This window comes from Arachis ipaensis, chromosome B3, assembly GCF_059453495.1.
Source record: "Arachis ipaensis isolate K30076 ecotype BB chromosome B3, ASM5945349v1, whole genome shotgun sequence".
NCBI classification, from domain to species: domain Eukaryota; kingdom Viridiplantae; phylum Streptophyta; class Magnoliopsida; order Fabales; family Fabaceae; genus Arachis; species Arachis ipaensis.
In genome coordinates this window covers 56,496,537-56,513,323 of record NC_142438.1, presented here as the reverse complement: position 1 = coordinate 56,513,323, position 16,787 = coordinate 56,496,537, and the positions used below count along the sequence as shown (strand labels likewise).

At 34.2% G+C, this 16,787-nt stretch overlaps 2 protein-coding genes and 1 pseudogene across 2 annotated transcripts; 2 read left to right on the top strand and 1 right to left on the bottom strand.

Moving 5' to 3' along the window:
- The first annotated feature begins 431 nt into the window (after nt 1–431).
- LOC107633264 (putative pectinesterase/pectinesterase inhibitor 45) lies at nt 432–3,793 on the top strand. The gene is made up of 3 exons (XM_016336902.3): nt 432–1,506; nt 1,762–1,922; nt 3,007–3,793. The coding sequence occupies exons 1-3, from the start codon at nt 560–562 to the stop codon at nt 3,696–3,698; spliced, it is 1,800 nt and encodes a 599-aa protein (XP_016192388.1). The 5' UTR covers nt 432–559; the 3' UTR covers nt 3,699–3,793.
- A 2,662-nt stretch (nt 3,794–6,455) lies between these two features.
- Nucleotides 6,456–7,886, top strand: LOC110269471 (putative ripening-related protein 1; annotated as a pseudogene).
- Nucleotides 7,887–8,151: 265 nt separating this feature from the next.
- Nucleotides 8,152–12,079, bottom strand: LOC107630582 (Ribosomal protein S5 domain 2-like superfamily protein). Its single transcript, XM_016333772.3, has 9 exons — nt 11,657–12,079; nt 10,482–10,655; nt 10,240–10,353; nt 9,933–10,033; nt 9,630–9,650; nt 9,419–9,491; nt 9,270–9,337; nt 8,723–8,855; nt 8,152–8,580 (listed from the first exon to the last, which is right to left on the bottom strand). The coding sequence occupies exons 2-9, from the start codon at nt 10,585–10,587 to the stop codon at nt 8,465–8,467; spliced, it is 732 nt and encodes a 243-aa protein (XP_016189258.1). The 5' UTR covers nt 10,588–10,655; nt 11,657–12,079; the 3' UTR covers nt 8,152–8,464.
- Nucleotides 12,080–16,787: the final 4,708 nt, after the last annotated feature.

The window sequence follows — 16,787 nt, the reverse complement described above, 5'->3', positions numbered from 1 at the left end:
TTTAGGAAGTATTTAAATGGCGACATGGCAAATGTGATTATTTTAAATATACTGGTGTTTATAACAAAACATAACAATTAATACAATGGGAAAAATTAGAAAATTTTATGACAACCAGTTTACATATAGTTAACTATTAAAATAATGATGATTGAATAATATTTGTGTTAAAAATTACTAAGCACACTTAATTTAACAAAATTCTATACATAATTTAACAAGAAACAGTTTCACCCTTAGAAAAATGGAGGGAAGCGTTTTCTAAGTTGGTCATAAGGGGGAAAGAAAATAGGGCTGCAAATGAAGAGCCCTAAACCAACACTTGAAAATAGCAATGCCTGAAATGTCTCTCATCCAGACCTTCCTACTCTCCCTTCAAACAAATGCTAGTGAGGTTCCAAAATGGCTCAAACAATGAAACATGAACAAGGAAGGCCTAAAATTAAACCCTGCTTGCTTCTCTTCCACTCACTATCCCTCTCTCACCTTCCCTTTCTTGGCTTGAACCTAAGGCAGAGCCTCCCTCTGCCTTAGACCTGGACTACCAACAATTCCGACAATGGCATTCCAAGATTTCGATATCATAAACGAACGGAGACGACAGGAGAGGAGAAAAAAGATCCAGAAGAGAATCCTCATCGGTCTAGTATCCACCATTCTTCTTGTATGCATCATAGGCGCTGCGGCCTACGTTGGACTCAATTCCAAGTCCTCCGGTGGAGGTGGGAGTGACCACGGCAAGTCACCGTCCAAGCCGAGTCATCAGCCTACCACCACCTCTGCTTCCGCCTCGGCCTCCACCAATACCAAAGCATTGGAAGCTTCATCAAAGATTGTGAAAGTAATATGCGAAGCTGCAGAATATAAGGACAAATGCGAAAGCTCCCTTGGCGATGCTGTTAAGAATGACCCCAATGCACAACCAAAAGATCTGCTTAAATACTCCATCAAACTAGCTCAGGACGAGGTTGGAAAGGCCTTCGACAAAACCACCTCCATGAAATTTGAATCCGAAATGGACAAAGGAGCGTATGAAGATTGCAAGCAGCTTTTTGACGACGCCAAGGAAGAACTCGGCTTCTCCATCTCCGAAATCACCGCTGATGATCTCAAGAAGCTTTCTACAAAAGCCCCTGATCTCAACAACTGGCTGAGTGCAGCTATCTCTTACCACCAAACCTGCATTGATGGCTTCCCCGAAGGGGAATTGAAGACACAACTTAAGGATGTCTTTAAGGATTCTCAAGAATTTGTTAGCAATTCGCTTTCTATTGTAACTGCAGTGTCCACAGTTCTTTCTGCCGTGCAATCAGTTTTGACTCGCCACTTGCTTTCGGAGAAAAACGGCAGCGCTACTCCTTCTTGGGTCAACAGCGAGGATCGGAGGATTCTGAAGGCGGCCGATGACAAACCCACCCCGAACGTAACTGTGGCAAAAGATGGCAGCGGCAACTTCAAAACCGTCTCTGAAGCCTTGGCAGCCATTCCAGAAAAATATGATGGACGGTATGTTGATTTTTCACTTAGTCTGTTTTTTTTTTTTTTTGCGTGAAGACTTATGTACAGATGCTTTGACGTCAAATTGAAAGTTGAAAATGGTAGATAAAAATTTAGTTAAACATATTATGTCGTTTATAATTTTCAATTATCAATTTTAATGGAGAAAACTGTGGGTAAGTTTTCTTATTATTTTTCTTTTTTTGAATTGTTATTTTTAATTGTTGTTCATACGAGCATATATTTTCAATTCTGAAAATGCAGCTACGTAGTTTATGTTAAAGAAGGAATATACGAGGAGACAGTGACTGTTACAAAGAAAATGGAAAACATGACCATGTATGGTGATGGATCACAAAAGAGTATCATCACTGGCAGCAAAAATTTTGTAGATGGAGTTAGGACTTTCCAAACTGCAACCTTTGGTATGTATAAGCTATATGCTCTTATGCTAAATGTGCCTGTTACTACAAGTGCCTCTTAAGTTAATAATAATAATAATAATAATAATAAATAAGGTGCTTGTTATAATACGTATAGTTACTGTGATTATAATGGTTTTTTAACTTTAAAAACACTTAATTTTTTTAATTTAAAAAATAATAATAAAAACTTCCTAAATATAAAAAATGTGACTTTAAATTTAACAATACAAAATATTGCTAAAATTGTTTAATCATCGTAGTCGCCAACTCGCCATACTTATAAACACCATATACCCTATCTATGTATATAGTCTCAACAAGCACATTAAAACGCCAGTAACAAGAGCAAGAGAAATAAAGGAGAAAAATCAAAATGAGAGAAAATAAGTCCAAATTGAAGAATCTACTAAAAGTAGTAAAATGCAAATAGCATTTTATTAAATTTAAAATAGGAAAAGTTTAGGGTCCGGCAACTCTATTAAATTCTGGCCAGCATGTAACCAGCAAAAAAAAGTGAGTCATTGGATGTAATTTCACACCAATCTCACACCATTAAAATCATCATTGATGGCTACAAATCACAAAAATTGCTGCCCCTAACACTCCTCTTTTGGACATTTAATCTATAACCATTCATTGGAGTGCCGTCCTATTCATTTTTATTCATTGCATATTTTGAAGTCTTAAATTTAATAAGAATCTCAAATAAGCATCAAAGTAAATGTACAAGTATCACTATCTACATTATTATTAGAAAGAGAATCTTGCTAGAGAACTAATGAAATATTTTAAAGAGGAGTTAAAATATGAGTTAAAATATGTTATTAGATTAAGACTAAAGTAATTGAGTTAATGGTTAAAAATAATGATAAAAAATAATAAATTTTGATAATTTTTTAGTATTTTTTATAATTAATAAATATTTTTAAAAAAGAAAATAATATTACAAAAAATAATAAAATATCATAAAATTATTTCCAAAATATATTCGTGTATAAATAATTATTTCCTAATAACATGAAATATTTTGTGACATCTTGTATATATAGCTAATTTAAAATTAATTCGGTTTTTGATACTGCAGTGGTGCTTGGAAATGGGTTCTTGGGCAAAGCAATGGGATTTAGAAACACTGCTGGGCCGGAGAAGCATCAAGCGGTGGCAGCCAGAGTTCAAGCAGACCGTGCAATGTTCGTTAACTGTCGCTTCGAGGGCTACCAAGACACACTATACGCCCAAACCCACCGCCAATTCTACCGGAGCTGTGTCATTTCCGGCACGGTCGATTTCATCTTTGGCGACGCAGCCGCCATCTTCCAGAACTGCATCATGACACTTAGAAAACCAATGGACAATCAACAAAACATCGTAACTGCTCAAGGCAGGTACGACCAAAAGGAGACAACTGGCTTCGTTCTGCAAAAGTGTGATATCAAAGCGGACGACAAGCTAGCTCCGGATAAGGACAAGATCAGGAGCTACCTTGGGAGGCCATGGAAGGAGTACTCGAGAACCATTGTAATGGAATCCGATATTGGCGATGTAATTCACCCTGATGGGTGGCTACCTTGGGAAGGCGACTTTGCACTCAAGACACTATTCTATGGTGAGTTCAACAACACAGGACCTGGTGCCAGCACCAATGCCAGGGTCAACTGGGTTGGCCGCAAAGTCCTTAGCAGGGATGAGGCTAGCAAGTTCACTGTAGGAACTTTCTTGGATGGAGCATGGTTTAGTGGTAGAGGCGTACCAACTCAATATGGCTTGTACAATTGAGGGTTTAGTCATATAATTCTATGCTTGTGGTTCTTTGTTGAAGAGCCAGTAGAGTTTGGTGCTCTCATGTTGTGCCACGTTTTGTTCCGCAGTGTGGGGAAATCTAAGGCTCCATGCAACTGAAGTTGCTCAATTTGATTGTTTTTTGGTATTGAACCAACTTTAATTTGGTTGGGTAGGAAAAGTTTGCACAACACTATTACCAAGTGCTTGTGACTATAGGAATTATATACATACTAGTTTATTTATTCTCGCTGATAGAAGCGAAAAATAAGTTGATCATCAAATGTTTTATAGAATCAAATTGTCATTCGTAGTTCTCTACCAAAAATAAATTGTCATTTGTATAGTTCTTAGTTGTTTGTATATATAAGAGGGAATTAAAATAAAAATATATATAAGTCTCCAGTTTTGTTGCAACGAATGTGTGTGATTTTGAAATTTGAATACAATTGCGCTACATGCACATCACTTTTAGCCACCATATTTGTATACTATACTAATACAAAATTCAAAAATTAAAAATCAAAGCCGGGACATTCTTTACACGCGCGGAAATTCTTTCCTCATTCTCACTCTCAGACGCGATTCTCCTTCTTCATTCTTACTCTCAAGCGCAATTCTCCTTCCCTCTCTTTCCGGCGGTACAATTTTCCTTTGCTCTCTTTCCGGTGCGGCACGATTCTCCTTCGCTCTCTCTCAAGTGCGGTGCTCTCTGTCTCAAGCGCAAACTTCTTTGACGGCATTTTCTTTATTTGATTTTGCAAGGTAAGCTTCTACTCCTTGTGCTTTTGATTCTTCATTTTGAGCTTTTTCAACTTGATTACACAATAATGAGCAGAAACAAATTATTATTTTATACCCGTAGAAATATTTGATTATAATTTGGTTATGAATTTGATTTGTGTTTTAGTTTAATTTGTTGTGAAAATAGCCATTATTAGTGTCTTATTGCACTTGAGCACCACGTGCTTATGAAAATGCTTGAATGAAAATATGCTTTACTTCAAGTTTCAGGATTGTGGGAAAGAGCAGCCTGAAATTTTAATCACTTATCACAAATAATTTTAAAACCAAATAAAAAAGTTTGCATTTAATACCACTTAGTTTAGAATTTTCTTTCTAGTTTATTTGGAGCTAGTTTCTTTTAATGGATTATAATCTCCAATTTTCAATGTGTTTAATTAACATGAATTTAAACTTTGATTTAGGTTTTGGTATTTAATCATGGTTGGATTTTTCTCCTTTTCTTTGTGTTTCTCTCTCTTCAGTCACTCTTCCAACGTTGGAGGTGCGACAACTTTCCTTTCGTCCAGACACCCTACCCTCTTTCTTCCTTTACTGTGTTCCCTTCTCTATTCTCCCCCCTGCTCTCTCTCTCTCCTTCCCACCTTCTCCCTCTCTCTCCCCCTCCCTCCCTTTTTTCTCCCTCTCTCTTTCCCTCCCTCCCTCCCTCTCCCTCTCTCTCTCCCTCCCTCCCTCTTTTTCTCTCGTGTATGTTAGTGAATTTAGCTTGCCTCTATCTCTATTTGTTGCCATATTGTATTTGATATGATGATGGTGTTGGCAGTTATTATAATGCTTAAGGCAGTAATGTAAAAATTTGAAAAAAAAGTTCAAAAAGTTGAAGATAATAGAATAAATAAGGGTAGTATGAATATTTTAATTAATTTTTTACTAGAGTCAACAAAAAATTTATAGATTAGTTATTTTTGTCAAACAAAACTTATTTTTTAGAGGTGCAACTTCAATTTCATTTTTCTATGGCCAATTTTTTTAGCGTCCAATTTTTTTATGATTAAAAATGACTATTTACTCTAATACAATTATAACAACAACTTTGTTAGATAACTAACAAGAGATGCAGCCAACTTTAACCAACTCTTATTTGGACTGCACTCCAAAACCCATGAAAAAAAATCAATATACCAAAAAAATCCAAATTACATGGAAAAAATCTAAATTAGATCGAAAAAATCAAATCACATTAAATTTATTCTCAAAGGGTTGTGGATATTTCTTTTATAAAAACATCTACATCATAAATTCCAATACGTTTTTTACTAAAGGACGAAAAAATATCCATAATATACCAAAAAAATCCAAATTACATGGAAAAACATCCAAATCACGTTGAAAAAAATCAAAGCACATTAAATTCATTTTGAAGAGGGTTGGGGATCTTTTTTCTTTGAAATTGAATGTTTCTTTCTTTGTAAAAGAAATATCTGCATTATAAACCCTAATACATTTCTTACTAAAGAACAAAAAAACATTCACAATATACCAAAAATAATCCAAATTATATCGAAAAAACATCCAAATTACATCGAAAAATCCAAATCACATCGAAAGAAGACCTACGGCGATGGAGGGCGTGACGCAATGGAGGACGGCCACGCGATGGCGGAGGCGCGACGTGATGAAGAACGACGACTGCATGCAGGGTGGCTGGCAACCATATCTTCAATAGTGCTGCGTGGACGGCGAGGTCGACGACGTGCTTGACGGCACTGGTGTGGACAGGAAGGTCATGGACACCGCTGGTTGTTCTCTCGTAGACTAGCGCCGATGAAACGCTAAACAGTGAGCGACGGCGAAAATGGTGGTTGTCTTCCGTTGAGAGCCCTCCTGCGATGGATGACAACACGACGACTGGGGCTTACTGGTGCAAGGACAAGACATGACGCATAATAATTACGATGGAGGACGCGCGGCGAAGAGGTATCGAGTGAGAAAGCTAGCTGCACGCGAGGAATGGTGACTGATGGTGGCACACCAAAGATACAAAAGTCGCACGACGTGCAAAAGGAGATTGATAGGAAGAGGAGCGTGAAAGAGAAGATAGAAGGTGCGTATACAGAGTGGTTTGTGGCTTAGGATCGTATGACGCGCATATGAAAAGGGAACAAAACTAAATTTTTCGAATTTCAAATTTAGGATTAAAAGAGAGTTGGCTAAGTTAGCTTATATCATAGTTAGTGTCCTATACTTTTCCTTATAACAAAGGGTCCAGTTTTGTATTCAAAATCCAAGAACATTTGCTTGATTGGAAATGAAATATCATTTTCTTTTCTGGTGTTAAACACTATCAAGAGCATTCTCAAATGATTGAATAATGAATTAACTCTTCTGCTTTTGCTTGCTGTAGCAATCAATTTCTACTCAAACCAGGACCATAACGTGAAATTTAATAGGCCAAACACTTTACCCATCATATTAAAAAGCCTAAAAGTGTATTCTAAATAGTATGGATGGCATTGTTGCCAATCTTGGCAAAGTGAAAACTTGTCTCCTTGAGCTCCCTCAAAAATGTTCTTATGCTTGCATGAAATAATCAACAATAACCAATTAACTTCTAACCCTTCTATATATACTCCTTTAGATCTCATTACATGCATCAATTACTTCTCAGAACAAAAACTACGAAAGATGAGAAAACTAATAGGGGTTCTACAAGGAAAAGCAAAATAAATAAATAAATAAGATGAAGATTTTTTTGCTCAAAAGCACCCTTTGTTCTCCTAATTTTTCTTGTTATCACAAATTGCTTGTTCTCTGAGGGGCAAAAGTGCCGCCAAGTGGCAGAATCATAGGGAAGAAACCATCTCCAGGATAATGTGTAACACGGAGAATGATTCAAATTGTAGCATAGAAGGTAAAGCATACACAACCTACAAATGTTCACAAATCACAAGTGACCTCACACACAAGAGCCACTCACACTGAACAGCTTCCAAAAAGGTGGAGACGATGACAGCCCATCAGAGTGTGAGAACAAGTACCATTTGGATGACACTCCGGTTGTCCCACTCTCTACAGGATGGTTCAACAAGAGCAGGTGCCTGAACATCACAATTCGCGAGAATGGGAGGAGTGTGGTGGCAATGGTGGTTGATGAGTGCGACTCAAGAATGAGGTGTGATGAGGACCATGATTACCAGCCTACCTGTAAGAATAACATTGTTGATGTCTCCAAGGCTGTCTGGGAAGCCTTGGGAGTTCCTCATGAGCAATGGAGGGGGAGAAACGGACCTTACTTGGTCAGATGCTTGATGTTTTTCAATGGGGTGGCATGTACATTACTTGGTTTCTATGTTGTAGTTAAGTGATTATGTTATGTGATACTTTGCTTAAGAATGTTGTTTTGATTATGTTGTAAATATGAACTTTCTTACACATTATATGTATGCGTATTCTTTGTTGGTCTAACTTAGCAGGTATCTCATATATAAACAAAAATCATGAGAGGCACATATTTACAGTAGCATGCCAGAGAGAACTCGGTAAGCCTCTAGAAGGAAACTAAGATGCAAATGAAGAACAATAAATATAGGCAAAATAAAAAAGCAGAAGAGCAGAAAGCTGCTTTTGCTACAAAAATCTTATAAAGATTCTACAATGAAATGAATAAAGCTTCTGTGAAATTAAGCCTTTCTCAAGTACAAAAAAATTAATCCTTAGAAGAATCCACTCACGGAAATAAATTAAGGATAACAGATATAGAACTAAACCAGAGTATACGAAACACCAGGAGCAATCTTATAACCGAAGAATAAAATCTTTACCACTATAAAAGCAACTTCAAGGACAATGTTACAGGAGACTGCAGAAAACCTAGAAGACTCATGAGTGAGTACATTTTTGCAGAGCTAGCAACCGCAGGACAAATACATAATAGTAGTACCTGCATAGATATCCCATGCTCTCCTGCCCTTGTGTAGAAAAGTTAGTTACTAGTAAACTACGTCCAAAGTGGTTTCCTATCAGCCAGCTTTAGATGACTCGCTTGAAGATTTTGGCTCTATGTTCTTTCTCAAAAACTCAGACAACCTTGCACTAACAGCACGCCCTCGTTCTAGGCAGTGAAGATAATCATCCACTTGAAAAATACACCAGGAAATAATTAGATCACAGATGATATAATTCACAGTTGCAATCACATGCTAGGAACAATTGAAAGGTATAAACAATGGTTCGAACATCTGTAACCATGTAGAAAATATTAAATGAAGACTAAATACCTGACATAGCACCATGGGTAACAGATGTGATGATACCATGTGCCGTGGGCTCACCACCCTTCTGCGATGATCTTTCTGGTAGAGCGGAAACATTCAAATTTGGAAAAACTAAATAGGAAAATGCTTTCATTTTCTGCCATATGATAAAATTGCAATGAATTAGAGTTGTGTACAAGCAAGGGAAATAGGAATTTAAAATTTTTAGAAAAATAGAAACAATTATCATAATTATAGTATAAACATGTCAGCTGTTAAGTTCCATTAAATCTAACCAGCAAGTAATCAGACATTTACCGGCAAATACAATAAATGGTATATAAAAGATATTGTTAACACTAGTACATGAAAGTGTTTTAGTGATGAAAACAAAGAAAATTAAGAAAAGATTTAAGCATTTCAGCTACAATCCACTAGGTATTGAGACTTTATCAGCTCATCATAAGTCAAATGCTACATAAATGATGTAAATGCGTAAAAGTTTTTTAACCTAACTAAATTCACTAGACATCAGCTGAGTGTGTGTGTGTGTGTGTGTATATATGCAAACCTCTTCTTCCTGTTTATTTGGGTCCAAAAAGATATAGCCATTATCTGCTACAGAACAACATATTGCAACTGCAGAGAGAGAAGGATTAGAAATCAGTATTAAGCAAAATGAAATCAGTACACCATAAGATAATAACAAGTGTTGATTACCAGCAAGATGTCTCAGGGGTATTCCAGCATCCACGAGTGCAGCACATGCTGCATTTATTGCACATGGAAGTAGCTACTATGTCAAGAAAAAGAAGCAAAAGATCCAAAAGCATGTTCATGAAATACTTGTCTTTATAGGACTGCCTGACTATACACCATGACACACTTAAAGAACAAATACCACAAATCATAAAAGAAATTTCAAGGATACAGCACCATCATCATGAACAACCTGCAGTAAAACCATGAATGTTGAATCCTAAAATACAAGCTCGTATAAAATTTACATGTATATATCACCTTAATACCTAGGAAGAACCAAGGATGTGCCACTAGCTAAAGCTAGTATATAAGCAAAATTAATGCAAACTACAAGAACAATACATATGTAAAAAGGAAAGTTAAAAAGATGCTCAGATTGCAGCATGTTCTTTTACCCTAACTAATTGTGTAAAAATTAACAAACCAACAAAAATGAGAAGGGTGGGAATGAAGGATTCAATGAGAAACATGCCTGTACTATGACTGAAGTGGTGGTATTCGGGTATATTGACCGAATGCAAATGCTCTCTAATGTTCTCTTCAAAATCATCTCATATTCCCTCTCCGCTTTTCCTACAAGGTTTAAATAAAATAAATTAACTGAAACAGTTGCACCAAAATAGTGACAGTTCTGAGTAACCTAGAATCATGACCAGTAGATAGCCATTTACTTAGCATAGATAGAGAACCAAATTTTATAAATTCAGGCATTGGAAGAAAAGAGTGACACTTGATTGAAAATAACAACGAAAGAGAGAGTTATGCTGTAGTGTAATCACCAATTTGTCCAGTCTTCGGTTTCCAAACAACTTCAAAGGAAGCTTTCTCAGGATTTTCATTCTTCCTGGTACCGGCTTTTGGTCCGTAAACTGCAGCAACCACCTTGGTATCTCCTTCAAACAAGAAAAGCAAACAACCATTTCCCAAAATCAGTTTTATTTTTTCACTAAAATTGGAAACAACGCGAAATGATAAAACTTCACACAAAACTAAAGGGGAAGGATGGCAGTGAGAGTGAGACCTTGAGACCAGGTAGCGGAGCCATGAGCACGGTGGAGAATGGAGCGAGAACAAGCCAGTGGCCTTAGCTGATTTGGGCTCCGCCCATCTGGCCTCTCAATCTCCATTCAAGAACAATCAGTAACGGCAACAAGGCTGTCAAACTCGCGAGTCTAAGTAAACTCGTGGAGCTCACCTAGACTCGATTTGTGTGAGATTACTTGTTATGATTTAATAGAAAAAAGCATACATCGTATATAAGATATATATTTACTCAAATCTAGCCATTCAAAATCAACAAGTACAACCAGTCTACCACAAAAGCACAATATTAAACAAAAATAAAGTTATAATAAACCCTAAACCAACATTCTCAGATATCCAGTCTCTAAACAAATAATTCAACAGCCATAACTAAAACTCCTAGCTCTAACCATAGTTATCAGAACCAAACCGGTAATTGACCAGGCCATACGACCAGGTCACTGGTTCAACCGGTGAGTGGGCCACTGATTCACCCGTTTGACCCGGTCATAATTAAATAAAAATGAAAAATTACAAAATAAAATTAAAACCAAAAGTTAAAACTTAAAATGCATGTCTTCACAAACATATTAATAACAATAAAGTATCAATTCTTAGACATAACTAATGATGCAAAAAGAGATAATAAACTAGTCACTAGTACAAAATATTTTCACAGTTTAAATGAACAAAAGAGAGCAAAAGATAACACAATCAATAAATCATATCCAAGGGGTGATCTCAGAGTCGGCATCTATATCTTCATAGGACAAATTTGAAGCTTGACCAACATTTCGTTCATTTTGATTTGCTTCTATTTCTACATTTGTGTATTTTTCACAAATCAATACCAAGAATAATTCATAATAGCAACTGAGTTGTGATGAACACATTTTTTAAATTCTAGCAAAAAAACCAAACAGGGAGCACGGGAACAACAATTTAACTGAACAATTTTACTCTGAGTTGCAGAGAGCATGAACCTCATTTTCAACAACAAATTCAACGCAACAAATGATTTAGCTCAAAAGATGATTTAAAGATTTACAGCAACAAAAAGTTTAGCTAAGTGATTATTTCAGCAACACAACAACAGATTCAAGCTTCAGCGATGATAATCAGTAAACAACGTCAATTGAGCAAGAAAGAACAGGGGAATTTGTTGGAACTCACCAAGTCGGGGACCAGCTGCTGACGGCAAGGTTCGAAGCAAGAAGACGACAACGACGACCAGCCCCGGGATGTGCGACGAACGCAGGGAAGGCGTGCGACTGAGTGCGAGACGGTGACGAGTCAAAGAGCGACGACGACGACCAGCCCCGGGACCTGATGCTTCTGCCGCCGGCGACGACGAGCGCAGGGAAGGCGCGCGCTGACTGCGAGACGGTGACTTGACAGAGAGCGATGACGAGCTTCGGTGCGAGACCGGAGGCAGTGAGAAAGACCGGAGACGAGAGAGCTTGAGTGCCAGAGTGACAGTGAGAGAGATGAGAGAGGTTGAGCTTGAGCTTGAGCTTGAGCTTGAGTGACTGACGAGACTGAGACAGTGTGGTGGCCTCGTGAGTGGGAGAGGAAAAGGAAGGGGAGACGTTCACCGAGAAGATTAGGGTTTTGGCTTACCTTTACTAGAAAACGACGTCGTTTTCAAATTTTTTAGAAAAAAAAAATTAAACATGGACTGACCGGGTCACCAGTTTTGCTTAAATCCAAACTAGTAGAATACCCGGGCGTAGACCAAATATTGATCTATTACAAAAATTTATTATTACTTATATGTTGGTACTAAAAATTATTCTTTTTAATTTTTAAAAATTTTAAATATAATAATTATTTGTACAATTTATAAGACTGTTTTATTTTCGCTTATATAGACTATAATAAATATTTATATAGGTATTTGTCTAAAGTTTATGTAAAAACTGAAATTAAAAGGTATTCGTTTATAGTATATAAGATTTATTTGTACCATATATAAGATTGTTTTATTTCCGCTTGTATAGACTAAATAATTAAAAACTGAAATAAAAAAATTTACATTTTAGTCACACAGACAAAATTAATGCAATGGTACTTTTTTATATTATTAGACCCTATTTTATAGTTACTCGCGGTTGATGTGTTTAATATTTTTAAAGGTATTTATCTAAAGTTTTTTTTAAAAAGAGATTCATGTATTTTAATTGAAACGAATTGCACGATCATAATATCAAAAAAAATTAAGTGATTAAACTTTTTTGATATATTGATAATAATTATTATCAATAATTATTCATATATTATTTTATTATACTTTTGTTGTTTAACTTTAAACTAATAATACATGTCAGTAGCTTCAAATAATTAATTCCACTATTCTATAGATTATTGATCCGTAAGTTGTAACGAAACTTAAAAAAATTAGATCTTCCGTTCGCTAAATACTATTAATTTATTTATAGTCATTTCCTCGGAAATATTTACTTGTTTCATACGTTTACTTTTATTCTTTTGTTTTTTAATGTATGTGCAAAGGAGCTTATACATGTATAGCAGAGTTTTTTGCATTTTACACACATTGAATGGTTAATTTTCTTTTATTATATTACCATTTATTCAATTGCACAAAAATAGTAAATGAAATTAACATTGGTTACAATTAACTTATATGTTTGAATGATAATTTTCTTAAAATGGTAATTTTTAGAGTACACTTTAACAAATTAAAATAATAAATAACTAAACGTGTATACAAATATTGTATTATAATTTTTAAGTATAATTTGAATAACAGATGTTATCATTTTGAGTCATAAATAAATATTTTTAAGTATATATTTATTTTTCAAAAAATTAATACTATCACGTACTTTAACAAATTGTGTATTATTTTAAAGGAGGTTAAATTTCTTATATAATATAATTTCATTAGCACTATTTAATAAGCGCATTAGAAATACTTTTACAATTTATTCCTTATTAAAAGAAATATCTAGATAAAAAAGCATTTGATTAAGTGTTGTTTAGACAGAAAAACCATATAAAAAATCATGTGAATACTAAATTAGATTAATTGGGCTTTAAAATTTTTTATAAATGAATTAGACACCATCACGATTTTATTAAAAATAAATATAAAAAATCAAAATCTTATAGTATTTATTTAAACACGTAAAATAGTAAAAAAAAAAAAATTTACCTAATCAGATGGTTCCCACATTAAGAATAGTTTTATTCCCCAATTCGATGAGGTTATATATATGTTTTTATCAAATCATTATAATTTAGATGTATAGATTATTATTTCTATTTAACAAAATGATAATCAAATATTCGGGAAGAATGGATTAAGTGTGTATTTGGATTACAGTTTGCAAACCAGAGTTTGCATAAAATTGATTTTGTAAAATTGATTTTGATGATAAGTTAGTTTGGGTTAACGTGATTTATGTTTGGTAATCTTTGTATTAAAATTGATTATAATAAAATAAATGTTGTTTGGATTATACTACTCAAAATCACTTTTAGATGAAAAATTACTAAAATAGACATCAATTTTATATACCTGCAAAATCAGAATACTATAAAAAATATTTATCATATAAATAAAATAAATATAATAAAAAATAAAAATATAAAAGAGAGTACTATAAATTTTATAATGTTACACAAAAAGAAAATATTCTATAATTTGTTTTAGTATCGTCAGTACTCTTTAATTTAGTATTATTTTAGACTATAAATTTTTATTATTTATGACTCTATTGTTACTTATAATTAATTTTTTATTTATTTTGTCATTTTTTTATAGGATCATAATTTATATTATTCAAAATTTTGATAATAAACGTAATATATAATAATTACAATTACAAATTTTACAAATTCAGAATAAAAAATAAAAAAATTAATACAAAAAAAAAATAGAGTACATCAAAGAATAGAAAAAAATTATACAGATAAGAAATAATAAAAATTCCATAAAACCAACAACATATATTATATGAATAAAAAAATACCATAAAACGTAAATAAAATTCATATGAATAAAATCAAATAAAAATAAAAAAATTTCAATTTGTTAGTGATTGAAATAAATCTGAACGATTTTGATGAAAAAAAATGGAACTAAAAAATTATGAAGAAGTAGGAAGAACTACAAAGAATGACTGTGAAGATAATAGTTACTAGTATCATTTTTATAGAAGAAAATGAAGGGTAGGGTTGGTAAAAAAGAAATATTTGAGCTTCTCCTAAACGTGAACGTAAAATGTGAAACACAGAAGCTACAAATTTGAGCTTCTCCTAAACGTGGGTTCAGAGGCAGAATCAATTCTGCGTTCACAAAGATAAAAATGGCCAAACATAAGAGTGAAACTTTCAAGAAGCTCAAACGTGTTTCTCTCCGCCCCAACGTGTTTGCCAAACACACCCTAAACCATTCGAAATATAACGTGGGATAATTTAAACTTGATTAAGTATTACATTAGATAGAAATAGGAAGCCATTAAAGATGATTTATATAAAAAATAATATAACCGTTATCTATCCTATAATTATATAGTCTCATTAAATAGTTGCCCACTCCCCATAAAGTAAGTTGTTTGAATTCTTATCTGTTCATTAAATTTGAATTTATTGCAACCCGCCCACTCCCACCAACTACAACAGTCTTCTTCTCTAAATATTTCACACAGATGGATCAATCTAATAATCTGGAAAAAACCATGGGCATCACAGAAACAAAATCAATGGAAAAAGGGGTATCGGCACCACCTGCTTCTGGCTTCCTGATTCAATTTGTCTGGCGTGGTATCTTAACTCACTTTTGCTTCACACAGTCCATGATTTTTGGCACAGAGTTTTTTGGATCTAGTTAATCTATAGATGATGATTTCCATGGCTGTTGGAATATAATTGAATCCTTCTGTCAAATTCACTACTGATCCAGTCTTCATGAAACATCTAGATCGAAATCAAGTACTATGTCTTCAATTATAAGCATGTTAAATATTAGAGATATAATTTTCGATTAGTTAACTACTGATTTGAAATCCACTACAACTGAATACATTTAAATAATTTCGTTTATGAAATACATAATGGGGTTGTATTTGGCGTTGAGAGCTGACAACTTTCTTGGTGCGGTGACAGTGTTTAAGAAAATCAGGAGCTTTGTTACTTTTTTATGCATCAAGGATTGCAATCTCCTGCGTTAGCTTGTCCATGTGGGATGACCGCGCTTTGAGAACATGGTGGGAGCTAGCTGAATGGGTAGGGACTTAAATTTCTAAGAGAAGCTCGCTCCATTTACTCTTCGGGGTAAAGGTCGCCCAGATGGGTAGAATCCGATCCAAAAGGATTTGGTTCGAGATGTATGTAAGTATACCGCGACCATCTGTTACATATAGTACATGTTATTTTGCTAGTATATTCTTGACTGAACCTATCCCACTCATACTTTTGAACATTCTTTTAAATTTGAACTTAAACCCTCTTACTATGATTCCCAAAATATGCCTAATCCACTGATACTACTTATTTTTTACTTATATCTCTCCTTTGTAACCAACTCCTAAAGTCAAAGTACTCTCATCACTTATTTAGTTATTTTGATTCCCTCTCCTCTTATTTGTGTATTTAAAAAGGGTATTTTCTCAGTGTCCTAAATTTTTCGGCTGATGGGGTGTTAGTTTGAAGATCGTAGCATTATCTTAGAAGATAAAAGTGAAAGTGAAGATATAATACCAGAAACATACAAACATCACAATTAACAACATTGTTAGTGTAAGCAAAGAGATGCAATAAAAACTCCACAGATTTTGAACAATCCAGGAATCCCCAAACTAAAGTACATATTTTACATGGCTTTGCCAAATTTAATTAAAAAAAAAAACACAGTTTAAGCGCTCCTTGATTTCCACTGCACAAATACATCCCACACTGTTAAATAAAAAAGATATATTAATCGTCACATATATATAGATGTTTTGCTAGTTCAACTCGCCTTTTTCTGGTTGATCATAATAGGTACTATTTTACTGGTCAAAATTATAGGCAGAAACATACATATAAACAGCTTAAAATGGTTGATCATAATAGGTACTATTTTACTGGTCAAAATAAAAATTCTAATGCAACTAAAAGAGTTATAATATCTTAAAAAATAGTGAGAAATTTAAAAACTTGGGTATGTCATATCATGACATAACTGTGGTTGTCTCTGTATCAATTGTTTAACATGATATTACTTATCTCAATGGTATTACTTAAGAAAGAATGAGACAATAAGCTTGTGCAGTCAAGTTAAGCCATACCTTATTGATGT

Coding starts and splice junctions, on each gene's coding strand:
- LOC107633264 (XM_016336902.3), top strand. CDS start 560: ATGGCATTCCAAGATTTCGATATCATAAACGAACGGAGACGACAGGAG. Junction 1,507..1,761: donor CCAGAAAAATATGATGGACG/GTATGTTGATTT, acceptor CTGAAAATGCAG/CTACGTAGTTTATGTTAAAG. Junction 1,923..3,006: donor TTTCCAAACTGCAACCTTTG/GTATGTATAAGC, acceptor TTGATACTGCAG/TGGTGCTTGGAAATGGGTTC.
- LOC107630582 (XM_016333772.3), bottom strand. CDS start 10,587: ATGGAGATTGAGAGGCCAGATGGGCGGAGCCCAAATCAGCTAAGGCCA. Junction 10,354..10,481: donor CTCCGCTACCTGGTCTCAAG/GTCTCACTCTCA, acceptor TCTTGTTTGAAG/GAGATACCAAGGTGGTTGCT. Junction 8,856..9,269: donor CAAATAAACAGGAAGAAGAG/GTTTGCATATAT, acceptor ATCATATGGCAG/AAAATGAAAGCATTTTCCTA.